The 14,675-nt window shown below is 49.0% G+C and overlaps 1 protein-coding gene across 1 annotated transcript; it reads left to right on the top strand.

The window, feature by feature from the left end:
- The first annotated feature begins 255 nt into the window (after positions 1-255).
- LOC128816814 (urotensin-2 receptor-like) lies at positions 256-2,421 on the top strand. The gene has a single exon (XM_053994733.1). It carries the CDS (start codon positions 256-258, stop codon positions 1,360-1,362), a length of 1,107 nt encoding a protein of 368 aa, XP_053850708.1. The 3' UTR covers positions 1,363-2,421.
- Positions 2,422-14,675: the final 12,254 nt, after the last annotated feature.

The following is a 14,675-nucleotide window of genomic DNA, read 5'->3' as shown; positions in this document are numbered from 1 at the left end:
CTGAGCGCTCTCTCCCCGGCTCCCCGGAGCGCTCCCGGCCCCGGACGGCACCTGCGGGCCCCGCACGGGCGGGGCTCGGGGGGGTCCCCGCGGGCGCTGCGGGCGCGGAGCGGGGGAGCCCCGGCGGGGCGGGGGCGGCCCTTCCCCCGGGGGCAGCCCGGTACCGCCCTGCCTCCCGCGGGGGGCGGAGCGGCCGCCGCCGGGGCCGCGAGCTCCGGGGCCGGTGCGACGGTGTCGGGGCCGCCGCCGCCGCCCATGGAGCCCAACGGGACGGCGGCGGCGGGGGACAACGGGACGGCGGCGGCGGCGGCGGCGGGCGGCGGGGGTGCCCCCGGGGGCGGCCCCCTGCTCATCCCCTCGGCCTTCGGGACGGTGCTGTCGGTGATGTACGTGGCCGGGGTGGCCGGCAATGTCTACACGCTGGTGGTGATGTGCCACTCGGCGCGCTGCGCCGCCCCCATGTACAGCTCCATCGTCAGCCTGGCCCTGGCCGACCTGCTCTACCTCTCCACCATCCCCTTCATCGTCTGCACCTACCTGGCCCAGGACTGGTACTTCGGGGACCTGGGGTGCCGCATCCTGCTCAGCCTGGACCTGCTCACCATGCACGCCAGCATCTTCACCCTCACCCTCATGTGCACCGAGCGCTACCTGGCCGTCACCCGGCCCCTGGACACCCTGAAGCGGTCGCGGGGCTACCGGAAGGTCACGGCGGGGGCTGTCTGGTCGGTGTCGCTGCTGCTCACGCTGCCCATGATGCTGATGGTCACGCTGACCGAGGGGGGCAAGGCGGAGGGCAAGGTGAAGAGGATGTGTGCGCCCACCTGGAGCGTGGACGCCTACCGGACCTACCTGACCGTGCTCTTCAGCACCAGCATCATGGCCCCGGGCATCATCATCGGCTTCCTCTACACGCGCCTGGCCAGGACCTACCTGGAGTCCCAGAGGAACCCCCCCCACAAGGAGAAGAGCAAGAGGTCCCCTCGGCAGAAGGTGCTCATCATGATTTTCAGCATCGTGCTGGTCTTCTGGGCCTGCTTCCTGCCCTTTTGGATCTGGCAGCTGGTGCGCCTCTACAGCAGCTCCCTGCAGCTCACCACCCAAACCCAAAAGTGCATTAACTACCTGGTGACCTGCCTGACCTACAGCAACAGCTGCATCAACCCCTTCCTCTACACCCTGCTCACCAAAAACTACCGGGAGTACCTGCGCAACAGGCACCGCAACTTCTACAGGTTCACGTCCTCCTTCCGCAAGAGGGGCTCCAACCTGCAGTGCTCCTGGGGCCGCTCCATGTCCTCCAGCAACCAGTACGACTACAGCTCCGAGGCGCTGGGCATGGCCACGCTGAAGGACAAGTGAGGAGGAGGAGGCGCTGCCAACACGCGGGACCAGCAGAGCGTCCGGCCAAGGTAGGGCTTTGGGGACCCCCTAGCCCTGAAGGGTTCTGAAAACTTATTTTCGGTGCTCTCTCTCTAGCGAGGGGCAAGAAGTCGTGCGCATCCGAATGCTGCGAGAATGAGTCTGGATTTCCATCTGGCCGAGGGATGTTGGGGGGGTCCTGCCGGGAGCCAGCAGCCGTTCGGGACAAATCCTGCAGGGTTTGGGGTGCAGAAGATGAGGCGGATGCTCTGCTCGGTTCTGCCACAAACTGGTTCCATGCTTGGCTGAGTTTCGGCTCCAGCTCCGCACACCGTTTCTCTCGTGTGGCTTCTCAGTGCTGCCCCGGGGCTACAGCTGGGCCAGAGCTGCAGAGATCTGAAATTGGCCCAGGATCACTTAACTGAGCTGCCAGCCTTGGGTTTGCCCTGTGTGTTACCGTTGTCTGTTTCTGGAGCGTGTAAAGAGACTTTTAAGCCCCTTTTCCTATTTCCTGTTACATTACGGTGCACTACTGTTCTATCAAGCTTAAAGTCTCTATTTTAAAATTCATTGCAGCAGCACTTTGAACTCCAAGCATTCAAAAAACCACCAGGTAAGCTGTCAGAAACCACAGGATTACCTAAAAAAAAAAAAATAAATTTAAATCCTTGTAATTTTTTAAGGTTTCTACCTAAGGTGGTTTGAATTTGCCACTGATTTTTTCTTCTTGAAAAAGTTGGTCCTTTTCTTAAATGTCAACAGAGCTTGACAAACCAGAAAATTTACCTTGGAAGAAATAAAAAATTATTTATAATCTTATCACTCAAAGACCTGAGGCTCTAAGAAAAGTGACTGAATCCTATATTATGAAACTCGTCATAAAAGAGACAAATTATTTAATGACATTTGATCAAATCTGTTTTGCCTCAATGTATTCTGCTCATTTTCTCCCTGCTTGGCATCTCACAGTAAACCTTCACCACAGATCCTGGAGATGCCTGTAAGCACTTAAACAATTGTAAAGTGTCAGTTTATAAATAAATGCTTATTAAAAATGGACCCTCCTCAGGTTTCCCCTTGCCTGGTCTCTTCACCCAGCTCAGAGGGGTGTATTTATCAGGGCAGATGCTGAAAATAGCAGTTTCCAGCTGTGGGGATGAAGTTGGGGCTAATATTCTTGTTGTTCTTGGACAGACTCTGGGGATAAGAAAGCACAGTAGGAGTTGCACAAACTCCTGTCAGCAGCTGGTGATGCCCAGGGAGTTCAGAAGCAGCAGCAGTGCAAGGAACTGTCATTTCCACTTTTTTATTACTCATTCCAGCCCCCATCTGCCTGAGCAGAGTCCCGCTCCAGCCCTGCAGGGCTGCATTCCCGTGTCCTTGGGTGATCCTCTCGTGTCCCACACCAGACTTTAGGGTGTGCTTGTGCTACAGCAGAGACACCAAGTGCCAACACCACAGACAGGGCTTGAGGGCAGGGAACAGGCACAGGGACACGCTGGATTTTGTGCACTCAGCCAACAGAAAAATTCAGAGTTGGATGAAGGTGTTTCTGTGCTGGAGTCAGCCTTCTCTTGGGATGCTTTCTGGGGAACAGGGGAATGTCCCTTTTAACCACAGGACTGTCTTTGAAACACCGGTGATCACTTTGTCATATTCCAGTGTTGCACAGACTCCAGGCTGGGCATCACAAATAGTCCTAATGTTGTCCATTCCTTCTGAAATAGTGAGACTAACACACAATTCATGCTGGGAACTGGCAGGGAGAGCAGGATTCAGCAGATTTTCAGAACAACTTCTCAGAACTTAATGGATTTTTAATTATTAATTCTGAAGTCATTGTTACTTTCCCTTTGGTTCCCATTTCCGAGGCTGGAAGTCTCTCCCGTGTAAGAATTAAAAAGATAAGGCTGATCTCAGAAGGCATTTTGGGAAGGCTGGAGTATGAATGTCATGTGCAAAGTGTATCTGGACAGAAGTCCTGGCAGAACCAGGCATGGCTGCATCCCATGAGCTGGACAGGGATCAAAAAGAGTTGTAGGGACTTTGCTTTGTACTTAAAAAAAAAACATTAAAAAGCTGAACAGCCTAAACCCACAGCTATTAATAAGAGGGAGGAAGCTGAAAAGGAGTTCTGCCTAGAAAGAAAAAAGGTGGAAATGCAGAGCAGATGGGCTCTTCAGTTGTAAGCTAATGTGGGGGTAAGCAAACAGAAGGGGCTCGTTTGGGATACACTTCCCAAGACACCTCTCAGTCCCCTGAAGAGATTCTGTTGCTCTGCTGTCACCAGCAGTGTGACACTGTGGCTGTGCTCTCTGTGCCACGTGGTGGGAGCATGAAGCATCACAGGGCTGATGGAGGGGAGCCCAGATGAAAGGCAAAAATGGATATTTCAGAAACAGTGTGCCCAGCTGGTCAAGGAGGGTGATTCTCCCCCTCTGCTCCACTCAGGTGAGCCCAGCCTGCAGTGCTGCTCCCAAAGGTGGGATCTGCAACATCAGAGGGACCTGGAGCTGCTGGAGAGAGCCCAGAGGAGGCCACAGAGATGCCCCAAGGGCTGCAGCCCCTCTGCTCTGGGGCCAGGCTGGGAGAGCTGGGGGTGCTCACCTGGAGAGGAGAAGGCTCCAGGGAGAGCTCAGAGCCTAAAGGGGCTCCAGGAGAACTGGAGAGGGACTTGGGACAAGGGATGGGGGGACAGGACAAGGGGGAATGGCTTCACATGGACAGAGGGCAGGGTTAGATGGATATTGGGATTAACTTCTTCCCTGTGAGGGTGGGGAGGCCCTGGCACAGGGTGCCCAGAGCAGCTGTGGCTGCCCCATCCCTGGAAATGTTCCAGGCCAGGTTGGATGGGGATTGGAGCACCCCAGGACAGTGGAAGGTGTCCCTGCCCATGGCAGGGGTGGCACTGGGTGATCTTCAAGGCCCCTTCCAACCCCAGCCATGCTGTGACTCCGTTCCATCTGCCCCTGCTCGGGTTTCTCAGGCTGTGCTTCATCCCAGCACTGCCCCTCTCTCCCCGGGCTCTGATGATCCCACCCCAGGTCTCTCCAAGCAGAGATGCTGTGGATTGGGTGGTGCCCACCCAGCAGGACCCTGGGCCCAGGAGAGGCTGATCCAGAGCCAGCAGGGCCCCGCAGTCAGGAGCTGCTGCCGGGTGTGGTCAGGGACAGCTCTTCAGAGCCCGGGGAGCACGACCTGCTGCAGAGCTGCACAAACACCACTGCCAGGGGTCAGAGCTCAGTTTAAAAGATGCACTGCATAAACAACATCCCTCTTGCTGTCCTGGCAGACCAGTTAAACTGCCAAAAGTCACCAGGTCTGATCCACTTCATAAATACCCTGCTGGAGCAGATGTTTTAGTTGCTGTTGTCTGTAACTGAGTAAGCCTTGACTCCTCCTGGGGTGCTCGTGGTTTGGGAATGAGGGGACTGTCCTCATGGGTTGTCCTTTAGCAACAAAACCAAATTAATCTGGTAGCTCACCTGGGAAGGGGATTGCTGCTGCCTGCCCAGAGCACAGAGCCCTGTCTGGGGCTGACACAACCTTTAGGTTACCTGTGAGGGGTGGCTTCACCTGCTGCTCACCCAGAGGAATCTGGGGGGGGGCTGGCGTGGGGTTGGGATCTCAGCATTCCTAAGCACATCTCCCTGTGTGCAGGCTGTGCACACCTGCTGTAAGGCAGATCAGGCTATTTCCTACACGAGGGAGAGTTATTTGCTGTCCTCAGCGCTGAAAAGGGAGAGTTGGGATTCCCAAAGCCATGAGATTAAGAACATCTTGTGTCCCCAGCCAGAGGTTACAAAAGATGACCAGAATCTGGGTGAAGAGACTTTGCAAATTCTATGATTGGTGTCACTTCAGGTAAATCTGAAGCATCTCAGGCCAGGGCTGAGTAACAACAGGGAAGTCAGTGGGGCTGTAATTGAAAAACAACATGTGGAGAGTTCCTTGAAAGCTATTTTATTTTGGCTATTTTGCATTCCAGGAAATCAGGTTCTGTGTACCCTGGGGTCACTTGTCATACCTAAAACATTGTAATCCTGTGGTTCTTAATGCTTTGGGTGTTTTTATTATAAATGAAATGTTGCTGCAGGCTCAGTGACACAGTTCCTTCTTCAGAAACATAGAAAATGGGAGTTTTAGGAAAGGCAGCAGCCTTTTTCTTGTTGGGCCAGAGGCTGTTTCTGCAAAACTCCATACAGGCTTTACAAGAAAGAAAATTATTTAATCACTAGAGATTTTTTTTTCCTCAATGCCCCTTAGGATTTAAGAGTTTATAACAAAAAAAAAAAAAAAAAAAAAAACCAACCCAACCCAGACTGGGAAAGAAAAGCAATTTCATCCTGAGTGCTCTCTCCTTCCTTTATGGTGGATCTCCTTCTCAGGTGGGAGCTACTGCAGCAATGGCAATTTTCCCACTTTTATTTGAAAAGACAAAGACCACTCCTTTGTGGGGCAAATGAGAATGTTTTTTTCACCAGACACAGGAGAAAACATCTGAACCTTACAGAAATTTTGCTGCCTTTACCTTCAGTCATTTTTTAAAAATCATCTTTCTCTCCACTTTCAAAAAACAAATTTGCAATCAAAGCTCAAAAGCCTCACATTACAATTCCCTCGTGAGTTCTAGCAAGTCATTAACATTTTAACTCTAACTTCAGCAGTCAGGTTTGGTGCTTGGTGTGGGACTGAGCACCAGGGGAGCCACCAAAAGAGAGGGGACTTGATGAGCATTTTGCACCTTGAGCTGCAAGATGGCACAGTGGGAATAACTGTGGGGAATGGGCGGGATGACAGAGTTCATAAATTATTGTAATCTATTATAATCTAATCTAATCTAATCTAATCTATCATAACATAATACAATCTATTATAATCCATTATAATCTAATATAATCTGTTCATAATCTATTCATAATCCAGGATGATGAGAGAAGAAAGCACATAAAGCTCATAGCAGAGCCCACCCCTCAAACCCTGGGCACAGAGAAATCCTCAGAGCAGCCCCAGAAAGTCAGGAAGTTTTGCCAGAAGTCCATCTGCTTTGAGGACACTCAGCTTTTCTGTCTCATTTCGGAGTCCCTCTGGTGGCAGCAGCAAGTTCCCATCCCGAGGTCTCAGGAAGAAAATTTGCTTTTTTTTATTTCTAGGCTTTAAAACAGAGAGGTTGCCCCAAATCACAGCACAACGTAACTACATAAGAGCATTTTCTCCCTTTAAAGCAGAATATTTCTTCATCTGGAGAGGGAGAGAAAAGAAGAGAAAAAAACCCTTCTTCCAGGAGTTAACTTTCCTCTCCCATGTTTCTTCCCATGGCAAACCCAGACTAATTTCATTCCTGTCGTTTTGCACAGCCAGCACCCACAGAAACACCCAGAGCTGGTGACTAACTCCAGTCCAGCCCAGCTGGGGTTTTTCTGCCTGATAATATTGGGGTGTGCTGCTAGTTTCTAGTTTTTCTGGGGAATAGAGAGAGGCTGAGTTAATGACTGTGGTTTATGAGAAATAAATCGCTTTGCCTTCAAAACAGTAGCCACAGCTTTGCAGGGTGTAAGTAGCCTGTGAAGTTATTGTTATTACCATTATACCAGCTTTTTGCCCTTGTTTGGGAATGTGTCTAAAGCACAGCAGGGAGAAAGGATGTGTCAGTTGGTGGCAAAGTGTTGGGAGGGGTTGGGTGGCTCAGGCTGAGCTTTGTGAAGGCAGAGGGAGGAACTCCTCCCAGCCAAACCTCTGGGATGCAGCAAGCTTCTGTCAGACTCCCAGCACTGAAAAAAAAATTAATATATTAATATTATACTAAATATTAAAACTATTAAAATCTTGAGTGGAACATATATCAAAATGGGGTTTTTAAATCATAAATATTTCTGCTCAGGAATGCAGCTTTCTGCCCACACCGAGTTTCTGGTTTGGCATATATCACCTTTGGGGGAGACTAATTTCAGTTTAACAAATGTGAATGGTCAAAACTGAGCTTTGTGATCTGTGGTCACAACTGGAGCCATCTTGTCCCCAAAGAAAATGCTCCCAATGGAATTTACCAAGGCAAAACTGCTGCATCATTTTACTTTGGTCGCCCACCCAAGAAAGGGAGAATTAAAAGAGGAAAGGGAGAAATTAATCCTGTAGAAGTCTTCTGGCATTTGGGCTCTGCTTTTCTGGTTCTCTCCATTTGTAATACAGATTTTAATTTAAATGAGATATTTTGGTGAGCACTAGAAATGCTTCTACAGGCAGAGATGGGGTGGAGGGTTAAAAAGCAGTCATTAAAGCATTTATTTTAAAAGGCTGAACTTCAATACTGTGGAAGATCCCACCCAGACCCCTCCATTGAGATACCTGGAAGGAAAGTAGTAAATAAGTTTGTGCACCATCAAACCACCAGCACTATCAGCCATGCTTGGCAGAGGGAACAGTTCTAAAACCAAAGCCATGCTAATGCTGGAGGAGTGAAATCTGCCAAGTTTGTTCCAGCTTGTTTTGGCCAATCTCTCTCTGAGATGCTGTTAGTCTTTCCTCGTGCATTCCTGTTAGGATCTTGAATTCAGCTCCTGAAATCTTAACTAGAACCAAACATGATTCCATCCAAACAAAGCAAGGGAGATTCCTGAAGCTAAATGTGGTGTGTCCATAAACACAGCCTGTCAGAGACAGTTCCTCTGTGTGCTCCTGCAAGGCAGGGATGTCCATCAAACTCACAGCCTTCTACCTCTGTTATTCTTTTAAATATCAGCTTGACATTTGAGAAGCACAAGGCTGCCTCATGCAAGAAGCCTCTCAGGGAAAGGCACTACAGAGTAATTATTCTTGGGTACATTGGGCCTATCTTCCAAAAATCTGCAAGAATGGAGCAGGTAAATTAACTCTAATGCACTCATGCTAAAAGGGGAGGGACAGCAGCACCCCTGACACGTACAGAGGGCACACCTAAACCTAAAGAGGCAGCACCAGCCCCCGTGCCAGGCTCCCACAGCCTCTCCCTTTGGGGAGCACGGGCTGGCAGCCAGCCCCCAGCACTGCACTGCTCAACATCCCAGTCACCCCACAGGTTTAAATCGAGTTTCTCCTTTTTCTTTGTGACAGATTGTAGTAAAAAATGTGGTGAACCCCAGCTCAGGGAAAAAATGCTGATGTCTGGCTCCAGATCAGAAGGCTGAAGGATAGCTTTATTAAAACTCTACTCTATTACATTAATATACTATTTAAAGAGATACTATCCTATTCTGCATACTCACTTCTTACTCACCTCTCTAACTCAAACTGTGACTCTGTTGAGAGGCCGAGCCACAGCTGGATCCCACTGGGCACTGACCCCAAACAACCTTCACCAGAACCCAGCCCAGCAATCACTGCAGGTGAACAATCTCCACACCACATTCCACATGGGGGAAACAAAGGGGCAGAGATAAAGATTGTTTTCTCTTCTCTCTGGGCTTCTCCTGAGAGACAGAATGGTGTCTCTCTGTCCAGAGAACGTGAATGTCACAACAGATGGGTTTTTTCTTTCATTTAACACCATAGAAGGCAATATTTTACAGAAATGGCTTTATCGTAAAATCAGCTGGAGCTCCACATTTTGAAAGCAGCTTCCTGCCCCTGGGCAGTGCCCAGGTTTAGGGGTGGTAGCAGGAACATCTGAGGAGTCTGCAGCCCCTGCCTGCCCCATGCCCTGCAGCCAAATTCATTTATTTACCTTCCTTCACCTCACCTGCTGCTGGGGGCTCAGAGGCTTCTTCCCCGAAAGCACTGGTGGTGCTGATAGCTCAGGCAGGCTTAGAAAAGACAGCGAATGAGAGGCAGGAGGGATTTCCCAGGGTTTGGTGTTGGAGCTGCCTGTGGAGGCAGCACTCCACAGTGCTGGAGCTGAGCAGAGGGGTTCACTGCAACAGGGCAGCTCAGGAGTCCTGGATGCTGCTAGAAAATGACCTCAGGGGGGTCACCTGGTCTTGTGCTGCTGTCCATTGCCTAGAAAATAGCAATGCTGTTTCCAGTGCCTGTGGAAATTTTCAGGTCATGTTTTAAGGTGTCACTCTTGTGTGTGACAGGTTTTGAGGCCGCTGGATGAGAGATGCTCTGTGTGAAGGGGAAAAGGTCTCCTTGTAGGGGTAACTTAGGGTTCATGCACAAACCCTGCACAAACCCTGGTGTTTCTGCACACAGGAAGTGTGAGAAAAAGGTGTCCATTTTATACCAAAAGAAGTCTTTCACAAGCTCTTGCTCTGGGGGTAAATTTCCCTGTGCAGTGAGTAGAGATTATAGCAGGAGAGACCATCAGGCAAAATAAAGGAGCAATGCATTCTTTGGCCAAGTCTTGGTTAGCTATTGCTGTTCCAAAGTGCCAGAACATTGAAATCCATTATGTCTGTGGCAGTCTTGGAATTTAAAGTCCAGAGACCTATGCAAGTCTTTGCTGGAGATGCAAAGTTTATTTTTAATGCTGCTATAATTTTCTCCCTTGTCTGAAGAAGAAGAAGAAGAAGATGATGATGATAAGAATTTCCTATATATATTTTTTTTTGTTCCATTTGGGCTTTACTTCCCAGTTATTCATGGTCAGACAGAGGAAATGTGTGTGGACCAGAACCTCTCTGCCTTTGATTTTTGGCAGTGGGCAGTGAAGATGCTCCTTCACCCCTGCCTTGGTAGCTAAAATGAGCCTCCTGATACAAACACCATAATTGCAGTGCACCAGTACCCTCCTTAGAGCCCTTCCTCGGGGAGAGACAATGGGAGGAGATGGGCAGGGATCAAAATCTCTCCTTCACCTCCTGGGAGCCTCGTCCCCACCATGGGCATGGGGCATTCCCACTGCTCACCAGGGATGGAATCCTGTGTTGAGAAGAGCTTGAGCATGGCTCAAACGAGATGTTTAGGTCTTTAGATGTTTATATGTTCAGTGGAAATTGTTTGGTTTTACCACATTGCTGTCTTTGCTGTTCTTATTTAGCCTTATGGGGTTTGTTTTTCTCTTCTGTCCCTTCTTTGTGTCACATTTCCTCCTCAGCAACAAGCTGTAACCTCTCCCAGGGATTCTGCTTCCACCTGGCTTTGCTCCACAGCTAAACCCACCACATTCTGTGATACCCCAGTGGGGGTTTCAGGGGTGTGGGGACATTTCTCAGCCCTTGGATTTCAGAGCTGTTTCAGGTTGCCCACAGAGAAGGCAGAAGCCTCTCATGATTTCCACAACTTAATCAGAAAGTTCCTGCAGTGTGCCTCTATAAGCAAATCCTTCTGGGCTGGGATCAGTGGAGGTAAGGACACGTTACCCATGCAGAGGAGGCTGGACAGAAAGAATTATCCCAACACTCATTACTGACTGCTAAACACAGCAGAACCTCCCTGTCATTTTGCTGTTGGCATCCTTTTAGAATGATTAAATCTGTCGAGGAACCTCTGCCTGCCTGAGGCACAGCACAATTAATTCCCAACAACAGAAGCAGAGGAAATAACAACCAGCTGACTTTGCTTGGCTGCTTTCATGTGTTGGGTTTTTTTAATACAAAGGCAAGTTTGTTATGGAAAATGTCCCTCAAAATTCAAAGCATTGCTTCAATCCTTGCAGATGAGAAAGTGAAGCCTCACATCCTGTGCTGCCCAGTGTTAAAGCTCCTTGCAGATCTTGTTGAAGTGGAGGGATGGGGACAGGGGCTGGAGCATCACTTGGGTTTTTACCTCCATCCATATAAGAGAATATTTTCCCTCCTGAGCCCTGTGTGCTCCGGGGTATTTGGTATCTATCTTTGTTATTCAGGAAAAAAAACCCTCAAGTTTTGTGTTTAGTCCAACAAAAGGCAAGAAAAATCTTTAAATCTTTAACTTCATGGTATGGGGAAGGTGTTTGTATCCCCCAGTTCCAATTCTTGTTTTCACAGTCTCGGGTGTGGGGAGAAGGGCTTGGACAGCCACACTCCCTGCAAAAACAGAGGTGAAATCCTTGATGTGTCACCCTGAATTACTCAGTGATGAGAGCACAGAGAAATAGCTTTAGGCTGAGAGGAGCCTGAGGAAGGCAGTGCTGCAGCATCTCCATGCTGCCTCTGGAAATCAGGCTCTGCCTCTGGAAATCAGCATCTGCCTCTGGAAATCAGGGTCTGCCTCTGGAAATAAGGCTCTGCCTCTGGAAATCAGCATCTGCTTCTGGAAATCAGGGTCTGCCTCTGGAAATAAGGCTCTACCCCTGGAAATCAGGGTCTGCCTCTGGAAATCAGGGTCTGCCCCTGGAAATAAGGCTCTGCTTCTGGAAATCAGCATCTGCCTCTGGAAATCAGGGTTTGCCTCTGGAAATCAGGGTTTGCCTCTGGAAATGAGGCTTTCCCCCTGGAGTGGGGAATGCAGGGGAGGAAATGGGCACCTGAGGGGCTGTGGGCACTGCCCCACACTCCTGTTTGGGGACATCTCCCCTCCTGCCAGCCCCTCTGTGCAGAACTAGCTGTGACAGCCACCTGTCCCAGAGGCAGCCAAGTCCCATCCTCTTCTCCTGCCAGCCCTCCTGCCCTGTTTGCTGTGCTCACAAGGAAACCTGCTCTGTTTTGGAGCCTCCAAGTGCACCCCAAAGCCTCCCAGTGCAGGGTGAGGAGGCACAGAGGCAGCGTGGGGCAGCAGGAGTGGGATGTCCCTGCCCCTCTGGGAGTGCCAGGGCACAAAAAGGAAAGGAGAAGCTGGGGGGTTAGAACTCAAAAAGGCACCAAAAGAGCATCTCAATAGAGATTTCTGTCTTCTGGCACGTTCTTCAGTAAATGTTTCTGTCGGGAGAGCTCCCAGGTGTGTCTGAGACACCCCAGGGCCTGCCTTGGCCATGGGCATTCCCACTGCTCACCAGGGATGGAATCCTGTGTTGAGAAGAGCTTGAGCATGGCTCAAACGAGATGTTTAGGTCTTTAGATGTTTATATGTTTATATGTTCAGTGGAAATTGTTTGGTTTTACCACGTTGCTGTCTTTGCTGTTCTTATTTAGCCTTATGGGGTTTGTTTTTCTCTTCTGTCCCTTCTTTGTGTCACATTTCCTCCTCAGCAACAAGCTGTAACCTCTCCCAGGGATTCTGCTTCCACCTGGCTTTGCTCCACAGCTAAACCCACCACATTCTGTGATACCCCAGTGGGGGTTTCAGGGATGTGGGGACATTTCTCAGCCCTTGGATTTCAGAGCTGTTTCAGGCTGCCCAGAGAAGGCAGAAGCCTCTCATGATTTCCACAACCTAATCAGAAAGTTCCTGTAAGTTTCTGACTCTATAAGCAAATCCTTCAGCTCCATTTGAGAAGTTATGTCTGCACAGACAGGAGGATGATTTCAGAAGCTTTTCTCTGCTGGTGCTCCACCTTCCACCTGCTCTGTCCCCTCACTGAGGCTGGTACATCTGTCTTTGCAGTTTTCTACTTTCAAAGATTAAGGAATTTTACTGTATAGGGTTGAGGGTTGGTTATTTCCCCAATCAAGACAAAAGTAATTATTTCTTGTCCTGATCAGGTTCCCTGCCCACCCCCAGGCAGCTGAACTGATCAAACTGATGGGCCTGAAAAGGAGTGCATGTGAAGCATCTTCAAATCTGTTTTTAAAACAATTCAGTGCACTTGAGCTTGTTCTTGTTTAACACATCAGTTAAACTCAGGCCAGTAAATGGCCAAATTCACAATCCCAGCAACTTTTACTCTGCTGCAATTGGGAAAAATCTTGTGTTCTCAGAGGGTTTGGGCTTCACTTCTGCCTTCTCCTTTCTGCTCAGTGAGTGAGGCAGTGCTTCCCCCATCTAGAGCTGCCCATTGCCCCCAGGGAAGCTCTGCAAAGCCTCGTGAGGCAGAATAACCACGAGGAGCATCAATATCCTGCCAGAGCACCCAGGAGAACAGAGCACTGCAGCTCCAAGCCACACTCATCACCCTCCTGATGGATCTTCATTCTGGGAGGGACACTCAGGGACTCAGCTTTCCTGACAGTGCCTGGGGACCTCTGGGGGCTTTTTCCTGTCCAGTTTTCAATTATTTGACTCCCACTTGATGGACTTCATTTCCCAGCCCCTGAACAGCTGAGCTGGTGGGTTCCAAGGCTGCAGTTGGTGAGGAATGCAGAGTAATTACTTGCTGAGCTCGTTATAATTGTTCAGTTATTGAATAATTTGGAAGGGCAAGCAGGAGGAATATTTGGTTAATTAAGAGCTCGTTTAATCACTGCTAAATTTAGCCTTCCAAAACAGTGCTCACCTTCCCCAGATTCGGAAATCTTTGCCGTGGTTTTGGTCCTTGCTCCCTCCCAGCTCAGACCCTCCCACATTTAGCTCCACCTGAAATAAGATCTCTCTGAAGCTGCCACGAGTCTCCAGCACAATATTTCATTAAAAACAACTCACCTGTAACTGCTCAGGTACTTTTGAGCCCAAACTCTCAGCCAGTGTTTAAAAACAGACATTACAGCCAGAACAGCAAAGCCTGAGTGCTTCACAGAGCCTGGGCAGGGTGAGCAGCAGAAAATCTGCTGAGCCCTTGATGTTTTTAGAGTTGCTGCTGGTCCAACACATTGGCTGGGCACCTGTTTCTTCTGTTTGAGGGGTTTGATAATTTAAGGTTTGGAAAGCAGGTTTAGCATCCAGAGGATGCTTTCTGGAGCCTGGACTGACTTCCAGAAGCTATAGGGATTCTTCAAGGCAATGCTTGAGACAAAAAGGTGTTTCCAGCTTACTTTCATGTAAATTTTGTTTTCCAAAGTTTGTTTCCAAAGAAACTTTTCCATTTTTGTTTTCCAAAGAATGTCAAGTGTCTGGGTGTGAATTCAGGCAGGCTCATAACCAAAAAAGTTGTGTTTGAGGACTTTTGGGAAGAGTTTTGAAGGATGGGTTTAAATGGGAGGCAGCATTTCACTCACAATGAGTACAAATTTGTTTTAAACAAAGAGCAAATTTTAAATAATTGTTTTGCTTTGGGCTTGTTGTTTAAGTGTTTTTACAGTTTGTTATAGATTATTTTAATGCATTATATTCTTCATACAGAATCAGTGGGATGTGGCACATCCTAATGAAAAGGAGACTTTCCTTCCAGCATGGAACTCAGTGGCAGATGTTCACAAAGGAGAGAAAAGAAAAAGCAAAGCCCTGAAACCCTCACAGACCATGGGCAGATTTATCTCCTTTGCACATCCAAAGTGACAAATGTTCAAAGCTTCCAAGAGGTCGTGGCTCCTCCAATCCTGTAGGAAGGAAGGAAGAGTCTGTTCTGAACCTCAACATTCCCAACACACTGCAGAACAAAGTAAATTTATTTTCCTGCAAGAGAGAAGACATTAGAACAAGCCAGATCTTGTATCTCTGGCAACACA

This window comes from Vidua macroura, chromosome 19 (genome assembly GCF_024509145.1).
Source record: "Vidua macroura isolate BioBank_ID:100142 chromosome 19, ASM2450914v1, whole genome shotgun sequence".
NCBI classification, from domain to species: domain Eukaryota; kingdom Metazoa; phylum Chordata; class Aves; order Passeriformes; family Viduidae; genus Vidua; species Vidua macroura.
Note: the sequence above shows the minus strand (reverse complement) of the source record. Positions and strands in the feature narration are given on the sequence as shown.

Bases quoted from the DNA above. Each gene is read 5' to 3' on its own strand.
- LOC128816814 (XM_053994733.1), top strand. From the start codon at position 256: ATGGAGCCCAACGGGACGGCGGCGGCGGGGGACAACGGGACGGCGGCG.